The sequence below is a fragment of the Bos indicus x Bos taurus genome, chromosome 8 (assembly GCF_003369695.1).
Source record: "Bos indicus x Bos taurus breed Angus x Brahman F1 hybrid chromosome 8, Bos_hybrid_MaternalHap_v2.0, whole genome shotgun sequence".
Lineage (NCBI taxonomy): Eukaryota > Metazoa > Chordata > Mammalia > Artiodactyla > Bovidae > Bos > Bos indicus x Bos taurus.
The window spans coordinates 83,450,321-83,473,618 of NC_040083.1; the positions used below are offsets into that span (position 1 = coordinate 83,450,321).

At 39.2% G+C, this 23,298-nt stretch overlaps 1 protein-coding gene across 1 annotated transcript in view; it reads right to left on the reverse strand.

Annotated features, from left to right (window-relative positions):
* The window catches only part of ZNF782 (zinc finger protein 782), an 89,115-nt gene that overhangs the window by 50,939 nt on the left and 14,878 nt on the right, over positions 1–23,298 (reverse strand). The window contains exon 3 of the mRNA XM_027550285.1: positions 10,471–10,597. Within this exon, the coding sequence (XP_027406086.1) occupies positions 10,471–10,597 (127 nt within the window). The remainder of the gene's footprint in view (positions 1–10,470; positions 10,598–23,298) is intronic.

A 23,298-nucleotide genomic window follows, 5' to 3' on the forward strand; every position in this document is an offset into this window, starting at 1 on the left:
TAAAGCAGAAATAGATGTTTTTCTGGAACTCTCTTGCTTTTTCGATGATCCAGTGGATGTTGCCAATTTGATCTCTGGTTCCTCTGCCTTTTCTAAAACCAGCTTGAACATCAGGAAGTTCACGGTTCACATATTGCTGAAGCCTGCTTGAAGAATTTTGAGCATTACTTTACTAGCATGTGAGATGAGTGCAATTGTGTGGTAGTCTGAGCATTCTTTGGCATTGCCTTTCTTTGGGATTAGAATTGGAAACTGAACTTTTCCAGTCCTGTGGCCACTGCTGAGTTTTCATAGGCCAACAAAAATCAACAATAAAATGGACACCCAAGAAGAAATAGTTAAATCCTTAAAAGGTAAAATCTCCCAAGATTGAACCAGGAAGATACAGAAAATATAAACAGATTAATTACAAGTATTGAAACTGAATCTGTGTTTTATAAAATTCCCAACATAGAGAAGTCCAGGACCAGATAGCTTCACAGGTAAATTCTAGCGAACATTTAGAGAAGAGCTAACACCTATCCTTCTGCAATTATTTCAAAAAACTGCAGAGGAAGGAACATTTCCAGACTCATTCTATGAGGCCACCACCATCCTGACACCCAAACTGTACAAGGACACCACAAAAAAGAAAGCCAGTATCAGTGATGAACATAGACACAAAATTTCTCAACAAAGTACTATCAAATCAAATCCAACAATACATTAAAAGGATCATACACCATAATCAAGTGGGATTTATCCCAGGGATGCAAGGATTTTTCAATAACCACAAATCAGTGTAATACACATCAACAAACTGAAGAATAAAAACCATGTGATCCTAAACAGATGCAGAAAAAGCCTTTGATAAAATTCACCTTCCATTTATGATAAAAACTCTTCAGAAAGCAGGCACAGAGGGAACCTACCACAATAAAGGCCATATATGACAAGTCCACAGCTAACATCATACACAATGCTATAATCTGAAAGGAGTTCCTCTAAGATCAGGAACAAGACAAGAGTGTCCACTCTTGATACTTTTATTCAACATAGTTTTGAAACTCTTAACCACAGCAATCAGATGAAAAAGAAAAAAAAAAAAGGATCCAAATTTAAAAAGAAAAAGTAAGACTGTCACTGTTTGCAGATGATATCATACTATAAACAGAAAATCCTAAAAATACTACCAGAATACTCCTCTGTTGTTGTTTAGTCACTAAGTCATGTCCAGCTCATTGTGATCCCATGGACTTCAGCACACCATTCCCTGTCCTTCAGTATCTCCCAGAGTATGCTCAAACTCATATCCATTGAGTTGGTGATGCCATCCAACCATATCATCCTCTGTTGCCCCCTTTTCCTCCTGCCCTCAATCATTTCCAGCATCAGGGTCTTTTCCAATGAGTTGGCTCTTTGCATCAGGAAGCCAAAATACTGGAGCTTCAGTTTCAGCATCAGTCCTTCCAATGAATATTCAGGGTTGATTTCCTTTAGGAGTGATTGGTTTGATCTCCTTGCTGTCCAAGGAACTCCCAAGAGTCTTCTCCAGCACACAGTTCTAAAGCATCAATTCTTCATTGTTCAGCCTTCTTTACAATCCAACTCTCATGTCTGTACATGACCAAAGGAAAAACCATAGCTTTGACTATATAGATCTTTGTCGGCAAAGTGATGTCTCTACTTTTTAACATGCTGTCTAGGTTAGTCATAGTTTTTCTTCCAAGGAGCAGGCATCTTTTAATTTCATGGCTGTAGTCACCATCTGCAGTGATTTTAGAGCCCAAGAAAATAAAATCTGCCATTGTTTCCATTTTTTCTGAATCATTTTGCCATGAAGTGATGGTACTGGACACCATGATCTTAGTTTATTCAACGTTGAGTTTTAAGCCAGCATTTTCACTCTCTTTCATCTTCATCAAGAGGCTCTTTAGTTCCTCTTGGCTTTCTGCCACTTGGATGGTGTCATCTGTATATCTGAGGTTTTTGATGTTTCTCCCAGCCATCTTGTTTCCAGCTTGTAATTCATCAAGCCCAGAATTTCACATGAAGTACCCTGCATAGACGTTAAATAAGCAGGGTTAAAATACAGAGCCTTGACACACTCCTTTCCCAATTTTGAAGTAGTCCACTGTACCATGTTGCTTCTTGACGTGCATACAGGTTTCTCAGGAGAGAGGTAAAGTGGTCTGGTATTCCCATCTCTTTAAGAATTTTCCAGTTTGTGGTGATCCACACAGTCAAAGGCTTTAGCATAGTCAATGAAGTAGAAGTAGATGGTTTTTTGGAACTCTCTTACTTTTTCTATGACCCAATAGATTTTGGCAATTTGATCTGTGGTTCCTCTGCTTTTCAAAATCCAGCATGTACATCTGGAAGTTCTCGATTCATGTACTATTGAAGCTTAGCTTGAAGGATTTTGAGCATGACCTTGCTAGCATGTGAGATAAGTACAATTGTACAGTAGTCTGAATATTCTTTGGCATTGCCCTTCTTTGGGATTGGAAAGAAATCTGACCTTTTCCAGTCCTGTGGCCACTGCTGATATCCAAATCTGCTGGCAGACTGAGTGTAGCACTGTAACAGCATCATCTTTTAGGATGTGAATTATCTCAGCTGGAATTCCATCATCTCCACTAGTTTTCTTCATAGTAAAGCCTCCTAAGGCCCACTGGACTTCAACTATAGTATGTCTAACTCTAGGTGAGTGACCACACAATCATGGCTAGCTGGGTCATTATGACCTTTTTTATACAGTTCTTCTGTGTAGGGAATGGCAATCTATGTCAGTATTCTTGCCACGAGAACCCCATGAATAGCATGAAACAGCAAAAAGATATGACACTGGAAGATGAGCCTCCAGGTTGGTAGGTTCCAATATGCTACTGGGGAAGAGCAGAGAAACGGATCCAGAAGGAATAAAGAGGCTGAACCAAAGCAGAAATGATGCTCACGTGTGGATGTGTCTGGTGGTGAAAGCAAAGTCTGATGCTGTAAAGAACAATAACGTAGCAATCTGGAATGTTAGGTCCATGTATCAAGGTAAAGTGGATGTGGTCAAACAGGAGATGGCAAGAGTGAACATCAACTTTTTAGGAATCAGTGAACTAAAATGGACAGGAATGAGAGAATTTAATTCAGATGACCATTATATCTATTAATGTAGGCAAGAATCCCTTAGAAGGATTGGAGTAGCCCTCATAGTGAACAAGAATTTGACAGAATGATCTCTGTTCATTTCCAATGCAAACCATTCAACATCACAGTAATCCAAGTCTATGCTTCAACCACTAATGCCAAAGAAGCTGATGCTGAACGGTTCTATGAAGACCTACAAGACCTTCTAGAACTAACACCCAAAAATGATATCCTTCTCATCATAGGGGATTGAAATACAAAAGTAGGAAGTCAAGAGATACCTGAAGTAACAGGCAAGTTTGGCCTTAGAGTACAAAATGAAGCAAGGCAAAGACAAACAAGAGTTTTGCCAAGAGAACACACTGATCATAGCAAACACCCTCTTCCAACAACACAAGAGACGACTCTACACATGGATATCATGGGATGGTCAATACTGAAATCAGATTGATTATATTTCTTGCAGCCAAAGATGGAGAAGCTCTACACAAGTCAGCAAAAACAAGACCTGGAGCTGACTGTGGCTCAGGTCATGAGCTCCTTATTGCCAAATTCAGACTTAAATTGAAGAAAGTAGGGAAAACCACGAGGCCATTCAGGTATGATCTAAATCAAGTCTGTTATGATTATGTTACACTGGAAGTGACAAATAGGTTAGACAAGGGATTAGATCTGATAGACAAAGTCCCTGGGGAATTATGGATGGCGGTTTGTAATTAAATCTGGTAGACAAAGTGCCTGAGGAACTATGGTTGGAGGTTCTTAATAATGCATAGAAGGCAGTGACCAAAACCATCCCAAAGAAAAGAAATGCAAGAAGGCAAAATGGTTGTTTGAGGATGCCTTACGAAGAGCTGAGAAAAAAAAAGAAATGAAGGCAAAGGAGAAAGGGAAAGACATACCCAATTGAATGTAGATTCCAAAGAATAGCAAGGAGAGATACAAAAGAATAGAATGGGAAAGACTAGAGATCTCTTTAAGAAAATTAGATACCAAAGGAACATTTCATGCAAAGATGAGCATAAGAAAGGACAGAAACAGCAAGGACCTACCAGAAGCAGAAGAGATTTAAGAGGTGGCAAGAATACACAGAAGAAAATTACTAGAGCTTATATATAAACTTAGTAAAGTTGCAGGATACAAGATTAATACACAGAAATCTATGCATCTCTATACATTAGCAAGGAAGATCAGAATAGGAAATTAAGGAAACAATCCTTTTAGCACTGCATCAAAAAGAATAAAGTACCTAGCAATAAAACTACCTCGGGAGGCAAAAGACCTATATTCTGATAACTGTTGATACAAGATATGATGAAAGAAAGAGAAGATGACATAAACAAATGGAAAGATATACCATGTTCCTGGATTCAAAGAATCAGTATTTTCAAAATGATCATATTGCCAAAGGCAGTCTACAGATTCAATGCAATTTGTATCAAATTACTAATGGCTTTTTTCACATAACTGGAACCCAATATTTTTTATTTGAATGGGAACACAAAAGATCCTGAAACTTGACAAAGCAATCTTGAGAACGGAAAATCAGAGCTGGGGGAATCAGGGCCCCTGACTTCAGACCCTACTACAAAGCTGTAGTCATTAAAGCAGCATGGTACTGGCACAAAAACACACAGAGATCAATGGAAGAGGACAGAAACCCAGATATAAACCCACACACTTATGGTCAATTAATCCATGACAAAGGAGGCAAGACTATACAATGGAGAAAAGAGTCTCTTCCCCAACAAATGGTACTGGGAAAACTGAACAGCTACATAAAAACAATGAAATTATAGACTTTCTCTAACAATATATTAGAGATACCAAGGGAACATTTCATGCAAAGATGGACTCGATAAAGGACAGAAATGGTATGGACCTAACAGAAGCAGAAGATATTAAGAAGAGGTGGCAAGAATACACAGAAGAACTGTACAAAAAAGATCTTCATGACCCAGATAAGCATGATGGTGTGATCACTCACCTAGAGCCAGACATCCTGGAATGTGAAGTCAAGTGGGCCTTAGAAAGCATCACTACAAACAAAGCTAGTGGAGGTGATGGAATTCCAGCTGAGCTATTTCAATCCTGAAAGATGATGATGTGAAAGTGTTACACTCAACATGCCAGCAAATTTGGAAAACAGCAGTGGTCACAGGACTGGAAAAGGTCAGTTTTCATTCCAATCCCAAAGAAAGGCAATGGCAAAGAATGCTCAAACTACCACACAATTGCACTCATCTCACATGCTAGCAAAGTAATGCTCAAAATTCTCCAAGCTAGGCTTCAGGAATATGTGAACCGTGAACTTCCAGATGTTCAAGCTGGTTTTAGAAAAGGCAGAGGAACCAGAAATCAAATTGCCAACATCCACTGGATCATCGAAAAAGCAAGAGAGTTCCAGAAAAACATCTATTTCTGCTTTATTGACTATGCCAAAGCCTTGGACTGTGTGGATCACAATAAACTGGAAAATTCTGAAAGAGATGGGAATACCAGACCACCTGACCTGCCTCTTGAGAAACCTGTATGCAGGTTAGGAAGCAACAGTTAGAACTGGACATGGAACAACAGACTGGTTCCAAATTGGAAAAGGAGTATGTCAAGGCTGTATATTGTCACCCTGCTTATTTAACTTCTATGCAGAGTACATCATGAGAAACGCTGGGCTGGAAGAAGCACAAGCTGGAATCAAGATTGCCGGGAGAAATATCAATAACCTCAGATATGCAGATGACACCACCCTTTTCTTATGGCAGAAAGTGAAGAGGAACTAAAAAGCCTCTTGATGAAAGTGAAAGAGGAGAGTGAAAAAGTTGGCTTAAAGCTCAACATTCAGAAAACTAAGATCATGGCATCTGGTCCCATCACTTCATGGGTAATAGATGGGGAAACAGTGGAAACAGTGTCAGACTTTATTTTTTGGGGCTTCAAAATCACTGCAGATGGTGATTGCAGCCATGAAATTTAAAGAGGCTTACTCCTTGGAAGGAAAGTTATGATCAACCTAGATAGCATATTCAAAAGCAGAGACATTATTTTGCAAACAAAGGTCCATCTAGTCAAGGCTATGGTTTTCCTAGTGGTCACGTATGGATGTGAGAGTTGGACTGTGAAGAAAGCTGAGCGCCGAAAAATTGATGATTTTGAACTGTGGTGTTGGAGAAGACTCTTGAGAGTCCCTTGGACTGCAAGAGATCCAACCACTCCATCCTAAAGGAGATCAGTCCTGGGTGTGCACTGGAAGGACTGATGCTGAGGCTGAAACTCCAATACTTTGGCCACCTCATACGAAGAGTTGACTCATTGGAAAAGACCCTGATGCTGGGAGAAATTGAGGGCAGGAGGAGAAGGGGACGACAGAGGATGAGAAACTCCAGGAGTTGGTGATGGACAGGGAGGTGTGGTGTGCTGCGATTCATGGGGTCACAGAGTCATACACGACTGAGAGACTAGACTGAACTGAACAATATATACAAAAATAAACTCAAAATGGATTAAAGACCTAAATGTAAGACTGGATACTATAAAAATCCTAGAGGAAAATACAGGCAAAACACTCTTTGACATAAATTGCAGCAATATTTTTCTGGATCTGTCTCCTACAGTAATGGAAATAAAAACAAAAATACACAAATGGGGGCCTAACAACACTTTTGCTTTTGCACAGCAAAGGAAACCACAATAAAAATGAAAGATAACCTACAAACTGGGAGAAAATATCTGCAAATGATGCTACCAATAAGGAATTAATTTCCAAAACATACAACAGTTCATGAAACTCAGTAACAAAAGAAACCAAGCAACTCAATCAAAAAATAGGCAGACCTAAATGGACATTTCTCCAAAGAAGTTGTACAGATGGCTAATAAGCATATGAAAAGATGCTGAATATCACTAATTATCAGAGAAATGCAAATCAAAATTACAATGAGGTTATTACCTCACACCAGTCAGAATGGCCATCATCAAAACATCTATCAGTACCAAATGCTAGAGAAGGTGTGGAGGAAAAAATCCTCCCACACTGCTGGTGGGAATGTAAACTGGTGTAGCCACTATGGAGTACAGTATGGAGGTTCCTTAAAAAACTGAAAATGATAGGGCTATCATATGATCCATGGAAGCACATCCTAGGCGTGTGCTCAGTCGCTAAGTTGTAACGCCACGGACTGTAGCCTTCCCAGGCTCCTGTGTCCACAGGATTCTCTAGGCAAGAATACTGGAGTGGGCTGCCACTTCCTTCTCCAAATCCTAGGTATATATTTGGTGAACACCATGGTTTGAAGATACATATGCTCCAATGTTACCACAGCTCTATTTATGATAGCTAGGACATGGAAGCAACCCAATGTCCATACACAGATGAACGGATAAAGAAATTGTGGTAAGATAGATATAGATATAATCTCATACACAGAATGAAGTATTATTCAGCCACAAAAAGAATAAAATCACGCCTTCTGCAGATACATGGCTGACCTATAAATTATCATGCTAAGTGAAGTAAGCCAGATAGAAAAAGAAAAGTATCATGAAATATGCTTTTGTGCAGAATAAAAAAAAAGATACAAATGAATTTAATTCAAAATATAAACAGACTCAGACACAGAAAATAAACGTATGGTTACCAGAGGGTAAAGGAGAAGAAAGGGATACATTAGGAGTTTGGGATTAACCTATACACACTACTATGTATTGGGGTGGCCAAGAAGTTCCTTTGATTAAAAAAAAAAAAAAAGCCACATTTTCCATTTTCACCAAGAACTTTATTGTGCCATGAATTCACTGTTTTGTTCCTTTACCTTCTGCCATTTTTCAGGCAACTTCATAATTCCATTTCCCCAAAACTTTTTTATCTTTTTGAGCAAAGAATTGTTCCAGGTTCCTTTTACAGTCTTCCAGGGAGCTGAAATTTCTTCCATTAAGAGAATTTTGTAAAGACCAAAATAAAAGGAAATCTGAAGGTACAATGGCTGGTGAATATGGTGGGTGAATCAGAACTTCCAGCCAAAGCATAACAGTTTATGCCTAGGCATCAAAGAAACATGTGGTCTTGCATTATCCTGATGGAGACTATGCATTTTCTGTTGACTAATTCTGGACACTCTTCATCAAGTGCTGCTCTCAGTTGGTCTAACTGGGAGCAATTCTTGTTGGAATTAATTGTTTGATTCCCCAGAAGGAGCTCATAGCAGAGGATTCCCTTACAATCCCACCATACACACAACACCATCTTCCTTGGAAGAAGATGCCTTTGGTGTGATTGGTGGTGGTTCATTTCACTTGCCCCCACAATCTCTTCCATTTCACATTATTGTACAGTATCCACTTTTCAACACCCATCACAATTTGTTTTAAAAATGGAACATTTTTATTATGTTTCAGTAGAGAAACACATGTGAAATATGGTTACAAAGGTTTTTTCACTTAGCCTAGGTGGAACCTAAACATCAAAGTGATTAACATAACCAAGCTGGTGCAAATGACTTCCAAATCTTGATTTGGATATTTTGAGTATGTCAGCTATCTCCCACATGATATAACATTGATTCTTCTCAATTAATGTCTCTATTTGATCATTATCAACTTCAACTACCTGACCATGGAGCACTGTCCAGCAAGAAATCTCCAGCACAAAACTACACAAACCACTTTTGTCATGTTTGATCAGTCACAATACCTTCTCCATACACTGCACAAGTCTATTTTTGTGTTTTAGTTGCATTTTTACCTTTGTTGAAATAATAAGGCATAACATGTCAAAACTGTTTTTTTTCTTCTGTGTTCAATATTAAAATGGCTACACAAAAATTCACCAATTTTGATAAGTTTTTTTTAAATGTATACTGATATGACTGCTGTCACAATAAAATCTAACAAACTGGTTTCGAATGACATTAAAGACAACTAAAGCACTACTAGAGCCATCTTATGGGAAAAAAAGAAATGAACCTTTTGGCCAACCCAATATATAATAGATAACAACAAGGATGTACTCTGTAGCACAGAGAACTATACTCAGTATTTTGTAATAACCTATCAGGGAAAAGAATCTGGAAAAGAATATATAACTGCATCACTCTGCTGTACACCTGAAACTAACATCATATTATAAATCAACCATGCCTCAATACAAAATTATAAAGTAAAAAAATGATACAAAGCTATTCACATTCATTGTACCAATGCCTATTTCCCTGTGTTAAGACTATACTATAGTTATGTAAGATATAACCATTAGGGGAAACATGAAGAATACAATTGATCTAAATCCCTGAATCTTAATCATGTCATATAAAAATTTTTTTAAGTATATAGCAAACCAAAACCATCTGTAAACATTTTCTTCTAAAAAGGCAAGCCAGACCTGGAGAAGAAACATTTTCAAAACATGTATCTGGTAAGGTCTGAACTCCTTCAACTCAACAATAAGACCCAAACCAAAAAACAAAACAAAAAAATGGGCAAAAGATTTGATGAAACACTTCATTAAAGGAGATTATGAATGGTTAAAAAGCACATGAAAAGAAGTTCAACATTGTTAATTACCAGAGAAATGCAAATTAAAATCCAATAAGATGCAACTAGACATCAACTACAATGGTTAAAAATAGTAAGACTTACCAAACCAACTGCTGGTAACAGCAGTGAGAACTCTTAGGCATTGCTTATAGGTATGAAACACAGTAGACCCAATGGGGAAACATCTGGAACTTTCTGAATAAGTTACATATAAACTTACCAGAAGACTAGGTAAGCCCACTCCTAGGTATTTACATAAGAAATAAAAACATATTGACACAAAGACTTATATGTGAATGTTCATAGAAGCTTTATTCATAACAGCTCCAAACTGGAAAAACACCCATGTATCCATGAGCTGAAAGAATAACAAACTGTAGTATATGCACACAAAAGAATTCTACTCAGGCTAAAAAGAATAAACTGGTGATACACACACAGGAGTCTCAAAAGCATCATGCTAAATGTGGAAGTCAGACAAAAGATGCTATATATAAATTCATTTATATAAGATTCAAAACAAGGAAAAAGTATCGAAATAGAAAATAGATCAGTGATTGGCTGGCATCTGCGAAGAGGTATGAGAGGAAGGGACTCACTGCAAAGGGGTACAAGGAATTTTGGGGGGATGATGAACATATTCCAAACCATGACTCTGATGATAGTAAGCTACTGCATAACTTTTTAAACTTATTGATTTGTATAATGAAGTGCTGAATTTTATTTTTCATTTAATATTCTTCAATAAAAGTGATTAATATTTAAAAAAAGAAAAAACTGAATCTGCATTCTTGAGGAAGTTGCATGGTAAGGTCTGCTCACCCACTGAGACGAGGTGGCTGTAGTTCTCCAGCATTACATCTCTGTACAAGGTCCTCTGAGCAGAGTCCATCTGATGCCACTCTTCCTGGGTGAATTCCACAGTCACATCCTTGAATGACACTGATGCCTGTAACAATATATTTCTACTCAATCTGAGGGTTCAGAATCAGGACGTAGAAAATATTTTTGAAAACTAACTCTTACTATATTTTCTGTTTATGTTTTAATGATTATTTTATATTGGTCTATAGGTGTTTTACAATATTCTGTAAGTTTCAAGTGTACAGCAAAGAGATTTATATATACATATATATTCTTTCTCAAATTCCTTTCTCATTTAGGTTATGACAATACTGAGCAGAGTTCCCTGTGCTATACAGTAGCACAACATAGCAGTGTGTATATGTCAATTCTAAACTCCCAATTTATCCCTCTCTCCCCACCTTTCCATCCATGATGCTGCAAATGGCATTATTTCATTTTTTAATGGCTGAGTAACATTCCATTGTATATATGCACCGTATCTATATAGAGTCTTTGATGAACACTTAGGCTGCTTTCAGGCTGTGGCTACTGTAAACAGCACTGCAATGAACACTGGGGTGAGTGTATACTTTCAAACCATGGTTTTCTCCTAACATATGTTTAACTGTTTAGAGTTTAAAACAAAATGCTATAAAAGATGAGCAACTCTGCCTTTACACTAGAACAGGGTTTCTTCAATTTGGCACTACTGACACTCTAGACCAGATAAAGCTATTTCTGTGGAAGACTGTCCTGTGTATTCCAGGATGTTTACCAGCATCCCTACTTCTACTAATCAGATATCAATAGCATCAATCAAAAATATCTTCAAATACTTGCAAATGTCTCCTAGGAAGAAAAATCTCTCCTCATTAGAACTATCACTCTGTATGAATAGTGGATAATATCTTCAGCAACAAAACAAACTACCCAATTTTAGGGATGATCTATCCTAAGGCAAAGCAACAGACATAAAGAAAGGGAATTAATTCTTAGAGGAAAAAAATCTGGTCACTATTTTTTTTTTTATAGCTATACAAAGAAATGCTCCACAACCAAGATAGATGCTGATGTCATATACAGAGACTGGAAAAATAAATAAGAATCACAAGTTGGGTCACAGAGAGTAGATGTTGTTCAATTGTACTCAAAACACCTGCAGAATTTACAAATGGAATTATTTCATGATTGGCTGCATGATCCTGGAATGGAGAAGGAAGGTCTAAAATGAAAAAAAGGATTTAGGAGACATTAGTCCTTAAGATGGTAAGTGAAGTCATTAGAGAAAAAGGGCTGGTTCAGAAAGGATATAGAAATTTTAGGAAAGAAAACAACCAAGGAATAAATTCAAGGGAATAGCAAAATTTAAAAGTAAGGTGTAAAGATAAGCCAGGAAGGCTGAGAAATAAATTCTCAGTGGTAAAAAGAGAAAACAAAAATATTAAGAGTGAAGTGAAGTGAAGTTGCTCGGTCATGTCTGACTCTTTGCAACCCCAGGGACTGTAGCCTACAAGGCTCCTCTGGCCATGGAATTTTCCAGGCAAGAGTACTGGAGTGGGTTGCCATTTCCTTCTCCAGGGGATCTTCCCGACCCAGGGATCAAACCCAGGTCTTTCACATTGCAGGCAGACGCTATACTGTCTGAGCCACCAGGGAGAATTACAACCAAAAATTGTTTCTCTAGTTTAAGGGAATAGACTAAACACACATACTTATATCTCCTGTCTCCAAAACCACATTCAGATAAAATACAAAACTTTTAAAGTAATAAAAATATGACAAAACAGGAATACAGAAAAACCTCAGCACAAGGCCTGAATTTTGAAAAAATTCTGGAAGACAGAGGGTAAGGTAATACTAGATTAAAAAAAAAATAGAATACTATTATCCACAGTCTAATGCAAACATAGAAGTGGGCAAAAGGAGCAGTGCACTAGTGAGAGCCCAGAAAGATGTCTAAGCTTAAATTAGAGAAAGTGGATAGTAGGAAGAATGAGAAACAGAATCACTTTCCTATTTAAATACAGATAATATCATTTAATGAGTGAGGAAAGGCTGGATACAAATGTCATTTGGATAAATAGATGGCCATCTGGAAAAGAGAGGTCTATGTATCACACCACAGAGCAGGAAAAATTAAAATATATTCAAGATTTAAATGTAAAAAATAAAACCATATTCTAGAAGACTACACAGAACAATTCTTTTATATTGTTATAGTGGGTAATGGCCAACAATGACTAAAAATCAACAAAACATAAAAGAAAAAAATACTAAATTCAACAATATAAAGATCAAATATTTTCAAAAGACCCTAAATAGACAAAGTAATTTTGAAAAAGAAGATAGAACTGGGGGGATGGGGAGAGGGGATCAAGCTACCTGACTAGAGATTATACTACAAAGCTATAGTCATCAAAACAGTATGTTACTACCCCAAAAAAAGACAACTCAAAACTTATGGGATGCAATAAAAGAAGTGTTAAGAGGGAAGTTTACAGAAATACAAGCTAACCTCAAGAAACAAGAAACATCAAATAAACAACCTAACCTTAGAATATAAAGCAACTAGATAAAGAACAAAAAACCTGATGAAGTTAGTAGAAGGAAAGAAAGCATAGAGATCAGATGTTTGATTTATTTTGAAATAAATGAAAAAATAATGAAATAAGAGCAAAGTTCAATAAAACTAAAACTGGTTCTTTGAGACAATAAACCAAGTTGACAATTAGCCAGACTCATCAAAGCAACAGGGAGAAGACTCAAATCAATATGATTAGAAATGAAAAAGGAGCTACAACAGACAATGCAGAAATACAAAGGATAATAAAAGACTACTATCAGGAGCAACTACATGCCAAAAAAATGGACAACCTGGAAGAAATGGACATATTGTTACAAAAGTATAACCTTCCAAGACTGAACCAGGAAGAAACAGAAAATATGAACAGACCAATCACAAGCACTGAAATCAAAACCATGATCAAAAATCTTCCAACAAACAAAAGCCCACTGCCACAGGGCTTCACAGGCAAATTCTATCAAACATTTAGAGAATAGTTAACACCTATCCTACTCAATTGCACTCATCTCACATGCTAGTAAAGTAATGCTCAAAATTCTCCAAGCCAGGCTTCAGCAATATGTGAACCGTGAACTTCCTGATGTTCAAGCTGGTTTTAGAAAAGGCAGAGGAACCAGAGATCAAACTGCCAACATCCATTGGATCATGGAAAAAGCAAGAGTTCCAGAAAAACATCTATTTCTGCTTTATTAACTATGCCAAAGCCTTGGACTGTGTGGATCACAACAAACTGTGGAAAATTCTGAAAGAGATGGGAATACCAGACCATCTGATCTGCCTCTTGAGAAATCTGTATGCAGGTCAGGAAGCAACAGTTAGAACTGGACATGGAACAATAGACTGGTTCCAAATAGGAAAAGGAGTATGTCAAGGCTGTATATTGTCACCCTGCTTATTTAACTTATATGCAGAGTACATCATGAGAAAGGCTGGACTGGAAGAAACACAAGTTGGAATCAAGATTGCTGGGAGAAATATCAATAACCTCAGATATGCAGATGACACCACCCTTATGGCTGAAAGTGAAGAGGAACTAAAAAGCCTCTTGATGAAAGTGAAAGAGGAGAGTGAAAAAGTTGGCTTAAAGCTCAACATTCAGAAAACTAAGATCATGGCATCTGGTCCCATCACTTCATGGGTAATAGATGGGGAAATAGTGGAAACAGTGTCAGATTTTATTTTGGGGGGCCCCAAAGTCACTGCAGATGGTGATTGCAGCCATGAAATTAAAAGACGCTTACTCCTTGGAAGGAAAGTTATGACCAACCTAGATAGCATATTCAAAAGCAGAGACATTACTTTGCCAACAAAGGTCCATCTAGTCAAGGCTATTGTTTTTCCTGTGGTCATGTATGGATGTGAGAGTTGGACTGTGAAGAAGGCTGAGCGCCGAAGAATTGATGCTTTTGAACTGTGGTGTTGGAGAAGACTCTTGAGAGTCCCTTGGACTGCAAGGAGATCCAACCAGTCCATTCTAAAGGAGATCAGCCCTGGGATTTCTTTGGAAGGAATGATGCTAAAGCTGAAAGTCCAGTGCTTTGGCCACCTCATGCGAAGAGTTGACTCATTGGAAAAGACTCTGATGCTGGGAGGGATTGGGGGCAGGAGGAGAAGGGGACGACAGAGGATGAGATGGCTGGATGGCATCACTGACTCGTGGACGTGAGTCTGGGTGAACTCTGGGAGCTGGTGATGGACAGGGAGGCCTGGTGTGCTGCGATTCATGCTGTTGCAAAGAGCTGGACACGACTGAGCGACTGAACTGAACTGAACTGATCCTACTCAAATTTTTCCAAAAAATTGCAGAAGGAGGAATACTCCCAAACTCATTCTATGAGGCCACTATCACCCTGATACCAAAATGAGACAAAGATACCACAAAAAAAAGAAAATCACAGGACAATATCACTGATGAATACAGATGCAAAAATCCTCAAAAAAATGACAGCAAACAGAATCCAACAACACATTAAAAGGATCATACACCATGATCAGATGGGGTTTATTCCAGGGCTGCAAGGATTCTTGAATATACATAAGTCAATAAATGTGATAAACCATATTAACAAATTGAGAAATAAAAACCATATGATCATCTCAATAAATGCAGAGAAAGCTTTTGACAAAATTCAACACCCATTTATGATAAACATTTTCCAGAAAACTGGCATAGAAAGAACCCACCTGAACATAATAAAGGCCATATACAACAAACCCACACCAAACAACATTTTCAATGGGGAAAAACTAAAAGCATTTCCTCTAAGATCAGGAACATGATAATCGGCGCCCATTCTTGCCACTGATACCTTACGGTGAATGATGTCAGATTTGTGATCTCCGAAGAAAATCTGGCTTTGGGACCAAGGACCAGGCTTGATCGCTCAAAAGAGCTTTTGTGTAGCAGTTTTACTAAAGTAAGAAAAGGGACAGAGAAAGCCTCTGACATAGACATCAGAAGGGGGATAGAGAATGCCCCCCTTGCTAGTGTTAGCAAGCGAGTTATATACTTTTTTAATTAGTTATTACAATAAATCAAAAGAATGTCTCAAGGTTGTAAAGCTCTTACTAGACTCACTCCCATAATTTACATTTTAAGATAACAGGATTAGCCAGAAGGTTTTCAGGAAGGAGAAACTGTCTTCAAGCAGGCACATTGTTGTTATGAGTGAAGTCGCTCAGTCGTGTCCGACTCTTTGCGACCCCGTGGACTGTAGCCACCCAGGCTCCTCTGTCCATGGGATTCTCCAGGCAAGAGTACTGGAGCGGGTTGCCATTTATATAATCCTTCAATTCAGTTCAGTCACTCAGTCGTGTTCAACTCTGCGACCCCATGAACACAGTACGCCAGGCCTCCCTGTCCATCACCAACTCCCGGAGTTTACTCAAACTCATGTCCACTGAGTCGGTGATGCCATCCAACCATCTCATCCTCTGTCGTCCCCTTCTCCTCCTGCCCTCAATCTTTCCCAGCATCAGGGTCTTTTCAAATGAGTCAGCTCTTTGCATCAGGTGGCCAAAGTACTGGAGTTTCAGCTTCAACATCAGTCCTTAGTACAGAGTTTAAACTGAGTTGTTGTGTAATCATCAGACTAAGGAATGTAGAGGGGAAAAAAAGATGTCCTTTCCTCCTTGAGAATTCCAGACCCCTATCTCTGCTTTGAGAGCCCAAGACCCCTTTCTCCTCCTCAGGGACCCCAGACTTCTTATCAACCTGCCTAGGAACTGACTCTCTCATCACTATTATTCAATATAGATTTGGAAGTCCTAGCCATGGCAGTCAGAAAGGAAAAAGAAATAAAAGGAAGCCAGACTGAAAAACAAGAAGCCAAACTTTCACTATCTGCAGATGACAGGATACTAAACAGAATACCCTAAAGATGCCACCAGAAAATTGCTAGAGCTAATCAATGAATTCAGTAATGTTGCAGGATACCAAATGATACATAGAAATCCCCTGTATCCTATACTAACAATAAAAAATCAAAAGGGGAAATCAGAAAGTAAACAATCCCATTCATCCCTGAAACAAAAAAGAATAAAATATCTAGGAATAAACCTACCTAAAGAGATAAAAGACATGTATGCAAAAAACTATAAGATATTGATAAAAGAGATCAAACAGATGGAGAGATATACCATGTTCTTAGATTAGGAGAATCAATATTGTGAAAATTTGAGAATACTACCCAAAGTCATCCACATATTCAATGCAATCCCTATCCAATTACCAATGGAATTTTTCCAGAACTAGAACAAAAAATTTTACATATTGTTTGGGAACCCAAAAGACCTCGAATAGGCAAGGCAATTGTGAGAAAGAAAAATGGAGATAGATGAATCAATCTTACTGACTTCAGACTATATTACAAAGCTATACTCATCAAGACAATATGGTTCTGGCACAAAAACAAAAATATAGCTAAGCAGAATAGGATAGAACCCCCAGAAATAAACCCATGTACTCACGAGTACCTTATTTTTGAAAAAGGAGGCAGGAATATACAATGGAGAAAAAAGAGCCTCTTAGCTGGAAAAACTGGACAGCTACATGTAAGAGAATGAAATTAGAATACTTCCTAACAACAAACTCAAGTTGAATTAAAGACTTAAAGGTAAGGCCAGAAAATATAGAGCTCTTAGTGGAAAACACAGATAGTACACTCCTTAACATAAATCACAGCAAGATCCTCTTTGACTCCCTCCTAGAGCAATGGAAATAAAAACAAAAATAAATAAATGGAACTTTATTAAACTTAAAAGTTTTTGCACAGCAAAGGAAACTGTAAAGATGAAAAGACAACCCTCAGAATGGGAGACAATAATTACAAAGTAACCGACAAACAATTAATCTACAAAAAACATAAACAGCTCAATATAAGGAAAACAAAACCGAATTAAAAAAATGACAAGACCTAAACAGAATTTCTCCAAAGAAGACATAGATGGACAACAAACATGTGAAAAAAAGCTTAATGTCACTCATTACTAGAGAAATGCAAATCAAAACTACAATGAGGTATCACCTCACACCATTTAGAATTGTCATCATCAAAAAATCTACCAACAATAAATGGTGGAGAGGATGTGGAGAAAGGGAACCTTCCTGTACTACTGATGAGAATGTAAATTGGTACATCCCCTGCAGAGAACATCATGAAGATTCCTTAACCAACTAGGAATAAATTTACCATATGACCTAGCAATCCCATTACTAAGCATATAGCATGAAAACATGACAATTCAAAAAGACACACACCCCAATGTTCATACAACATTATTTACAATAGCCAGGACATGGCTGAGTAGAAGGATGTGCACCCTTCTCCTCCAGTGAGAACATCAAAATCCCAACTAGCAGCTGAACAACCACTGACAGAAGGATGTTGGAATCCACCAAAAAAAAGATAACCCACGTCCAAGGACAAAGAAGAGGTCACAACGAGATGGTAGGAGGGGCACAATCATGTTAAAATCAAACCACATACCTGCCAGAGGCTCTTGGAGGGCATAAATAAAATCTTGTGCGCACCAGGACCCAGGGAAAGGAGCAGTGACCTCCACAAGAGACTGAGCCAGACCTGCCTGTGAGTGTTTCAGGGTCTCCTGAGGAGGTGTGGGTCAGCAGTGGCCTGCTGTGGGGACAGGAGCACTGGCAGCAGCAGTCTTGGGAGGTGCAATGTGTTGACATTAGCCCTACCATACAGCCTGGAGCCCTACCATAGAGCCACCAGGTGGGTGATGCTCAAACTGGAGAACAACTATAACAAAGAAGTTCTCAATGTGATTCGAAGGTTCTAGGCCCCTCATCAGACTTCCCCATCTGGGGATCTGATAAAGGGACCAGGAATCCCCAGGTTTGAAGGTCAGCGCAATTTGACTACAGAACAATTTTCAGAGGACTAGGGAAACAAGCTGGTTTTAGAAAAGGCAGAGGAACCAGAGATCAAATTGCCAACATCCACTGGATCATCAAAAAAGCAAAAGAGTTCCAGAAAAACATCTATTTCTGCTTTATTGACTATGCCAAAGCCTTGGACTGTGGGGATCACAATAAACTGGGGAAAATTCTGAAAGAAATGGGAATACCAGACCACCTGACCTGCCTCTTGAGAAACCTGTATGCAGATCAGGAATCAACAGTTAGAATTGGACATGGAACAACAGACTAGTTCCAAATAGGAAAAGGAGTACATCAAGGCTGTATATTGTCACCCTGCTTATTTAATTTCTATTCAGAGTACATCATGAGAAACGCTGGGCTGGATAAAGCACAAGCTGGAATTAAGATTGCCGGGAGAAATATCAATAACCTCAGATATGCAGATGGAGAAGGAAATGGCAACCCACTCCAGTGTTCTTGCCTGGAGAAACCCAGGGACGGGGGAGCCTGGTGGGCTGCTGTCTATGGGGTCGCACAGAGTCAGACACGACTAAAGCGACTTAGCAGCAGCAGCAGCAGCAACAGATATGCAGATGACACCACCCTTATGACAGAAAGTGAAAAAGAACTAGAGTCTCTTGATGAAAGTGAAAGAGGAGAGTGAAAAAGTTGGCTTAAAAGTCAACATTCAGAAAACTAAGATCATGGCATCTGGTCCCATCACTTTATGGCCAATAGACAGGAAAACAGTGGAAACAGTGTCAGACTTTATTTTTCTGGGCTCCAAAATCACTGCAAATGGTGACTGTAGCCATGAAATTAAAAGACGCTTACTCCTTGGAAGGAAAGTTATGACCAACCTAGATAGCATATTCAAAAGCAGAGACATTACTTTGCCAACAAAGGTCCGTCTAGTCAAGGCTATGGTTTTTCCAGTGGTCATGAGTTGGACTCATGTGAGAGTTGGACTATACAGAAAGCTGAGTGCCAAAGAATTGATGCTTTTGAACTGTGGTGTTGGAGAAGACTCTTGAGAGTCCCCTGGACTGCAAGGAGATCCAACCAGTCCATCCTAAATGAGATTGGTCCTGGGTGTTCATTGGAAGGACTGATGTTGAAGCTGAAACTCCAATACTTTGGCCACCTGATGCAAAGAGCTGACTCACTTGAAAAGACCCTGATGCTGGGAAAGATTGAGGGCAGGAGGAGAAGGGGATGACAGAGGATGAGATGGCTGGATGGCATCACCGACTTGATGGACATGGGTTTGGGTGAACTCCGGGAGTTGGTGATAGACAGAAGCCTGGCGTGCTGTGGTTCATGGGGTCACAGAGAGTCGGACAAGACTGAGCGACTGAACTGAACTGAAGTGAGGGAAACAGAGACTCTTGAAAGGCACAAAGAAAACCTTGGGGCAACAGGACTCAGGGGAAAGGAGCAGTGACCCAACAAGAGACGGAGCCAGACTTGTCTGTGAGTGTGTGGGAGTCTCCTGCAGAGGTGTAGGTTGATAGTAGCCTGCCACAGGGTCAAGGGCACTGGCAGCAGCAGTCCTGCTAGGTACGGTGTGTTGGCATAAGTCCTCTTGGAGGAGGTTGACATTAGCACTACCACAGAAAATGCAGACGCCAGGATGGGTCCATCTCAGGGCAAACTACAGGGAGGGAGCTCAACCCCACTCATGAACAGAAAACTGGATTAAAGATTTACTGGGCAGCATTCTGCCCACCAAAGCAAGACCCAGTTATCCTCACAGCTATTCCCTTCCATCAGAAGCTTGCACAGGCCTCTTATCCTCATCCATCAGAGGGTAGACAGAAGCAGCAAGAACTGCAATACCATGACCTCCAGAATGAAAACTACAATCACAGAAAGCTAACCAAATGATAACATCAATTACAGCCTTGTAACTCAATGTAACTCAATGAAACTATGAGCCGTGCCATTCAGGGACACCCAAGACAGATGGGTCATGGTGGAGAGTTCTGAGAAAATGAGGTCCACTGGAGAAGGGAATGTCAAACTACTTCATTTTTCTTGCTTTGAGAACACCATGAACACTATGAAATGGCAAAAAGACATAAAACTGGAAGATAAGCCCCCAGGTTGGTAGATGTCCAATATACTACTAGAGAAGAGTGAAGAAACGGCTCCAGAAAGAATGAAGAGGCTGAGCCAAAGTGGAAAAAATGCTCAGTTGTGGATGTATCTGGTGATGAAAGTAAAGTCCAATGCTATTAAGCACAATATTGCAGAAGAACCTGAATGTTAGGTCCATGAATTAAGGTAAAGTGGATGTGGTCAAACAGGAGATGGCAAGAGTGAACATCAACATTTTAGGAAGGAAATGCTGCTGCTAAGTCGCTTCAGTCGTGTCCAACTCTGTGCGACCCCAGAGATGGCAGCCCACCAGGCTCCCCCGTCCCTGGGATTCTCCAGGCAAGAACACTAGAGGGGTTGCCATTTCCTTCTCCAATGCATGAAAGTGAAAAGTGAAAGTGAAGTCACTCAGTCCTGTCCAACTCTTAGTGACCCCATGGACTACAGCCTACCAGGCTCCTCCATCCATGGGATTTTCCAGGCAAGAGTACTGGACTGGGGTTGCTACTGCCTTCTCCCTAGGAAGGGAATGGGTGAACTTAATTTAGATGACAATTAAATCTACTATTGTGGACATAATCCCTTAGAAGGAATGGAGTAGCACTCATAGTCAACAAGAGAGTCTGAAATGCAGTACTTGGGTGCAATCCCTAAGACGACAGAATGATCTAGGTTCAATTCCAAGGCAAACCATTCAACATCACAGTAATATAAGCCTATGCCCCCAAAAATAATGCCAAAGAAGTTGAAGCCAAACAGTTCTTTGAAGATCTACAAGACATTTTAGAACCAACACCAAAAAGAGATGTCTTTTTCATCACAGGGGATTGGAATGCAAAAGTAGGAAGTCAAGAAACACCTGGAGTAACAGGCAAGTTTAGCCTTGGAGTACAGAATGAAGCAGGGCAAAGACTAACAAAAGTTTTGCCAAGAAAACTCACTGATCATAGCAAACACCCTCTTCTAACAACACAAGAGACGGCTCTACATATGGACATCAATGGATGGTCAATACCTAAATCAGATTCATTATATTCCTTGCAGCCAAAGATGGAGCTCTACATAGTCAAGAAAAACAAGACTGGGAGCTGACTATGGCTCAGGTCATGAGCTCGTTATTGTAAAATTCAGACTTAAATTAAAGGGAGTAGGGAAAAACACTAGGCCATTCAGGTATGAACTAAATGAAATCCCTTGATTATACAGTGGAAATGACAAATAGATTCAAGGGATTAGATCTGATGGACAAAGTGCCTAACAAACTATGGATGGAGGTTCATAACGTTGTATAGGAAGTGGTGAACAAAACCATTCCAAAGAAAAGAAATGCAAGAGGGCAAAATGGTTGTCTGAGGAGGCCTTACAAATAGCTGAGAAAAGAAGAGAAGCAAAAAGTAAAGGAGAAAGGGAAAGATATACCCAAGTGAATGCAAAGTTCAAAGAATAGCAAGGAGAGATAAGAAAGCCTTCTTAAGTGAACAATGCAAAGAAATAGAGGGAAACAATAAAATGGAAAAGACTAGCAACTTCTTCAAGAAAATTAGAGATACTGAGGGAACATTTCATGCAAAGATGGGCACAATAAGGGACAGAAACAAGTATCTAAGAGAAGCAGAAGAGATTAAGAAGAGATATCAAGGACAAAGAAGAACTATACAAAAAAGATCTTAATGATCCAGATAACCATGAAGGTATCCTCACAAACCTAGAGCCAAACATCCTGGAGTTGAAGTCAAGTGGACCTTAGGAAGCATTACTACAAAAAAAAACTAGTGGCGATGATATTATTTCAGCTGAGATATTTAAAATCCTAAAAGATGATGCAGTTAAAGTGCTACACTCAATATGCCATCAAATTTGGAAAAGTCAGCAGTGGCCACAGGACTGGAAAAGGTCAGTTTTCATTCCAATCCCAAAGAAGAGCAATGCCAAAGAATATTCAAACTACTGTACAATTGCCCTCATCTCACATGCTACCAAGGTCATGCTCAACATCTTTCAAGCTAGGGTTCAACAATATGTGAACTGAGAACTCCCAGATGTACAAGCTGGATTTAGAAAAGGCAGAGGAACCAGAAACCAAACTGTCAACATCCACTAGATCAGAGAAAAAGCAAGAGAATTTCAGGAAAACATCTACTTCTGCTTCATTGACCATGCTAAAGCCTTTGACTGTATGGATCACAACAAACTGTGGACATTTCTTAAAGAGAGATGGGAATACCAGACCAACCTATCTGTCTCCTGAGAAACCTGTATGCAGGTCAAGAAGCAACAGGTAGAACTGGGCATGGAACAATGGACTGATTCAAATTGGGAAAGGAGAATGTCAAGGCTGTATACTGTCACCCTGCTTATTTAACTTTTATGCAGAATACATCATGTAAAATGCCAGGCTGGATGACTCACAAGCTGGAATCAAGATGGCTGGGAGAAATATCAACAACATCAGATATGCAGATGATACCACCCTAATGGCAGAAAGCGAAGAGGTACTGAAGAGCCTCTTGATGAAAGTGAAAGAGGACAGTGAAAAAGCTGGCTTAAACTTAACATTAAAAAAAAACTAGGATCATGGCATCTGGCCCCATCACTTTATGGCAAATAGATGGGGGAGAAAATGGAAATAGTGATGGACTTTATTTTCTTGGACTCCAAAATCACTGCAGACGGTTGATTGCAGCCAGGAAATTAAAAGATGCTTGCTCCTTGGAATAAAAGCTATGACAAACTTAGT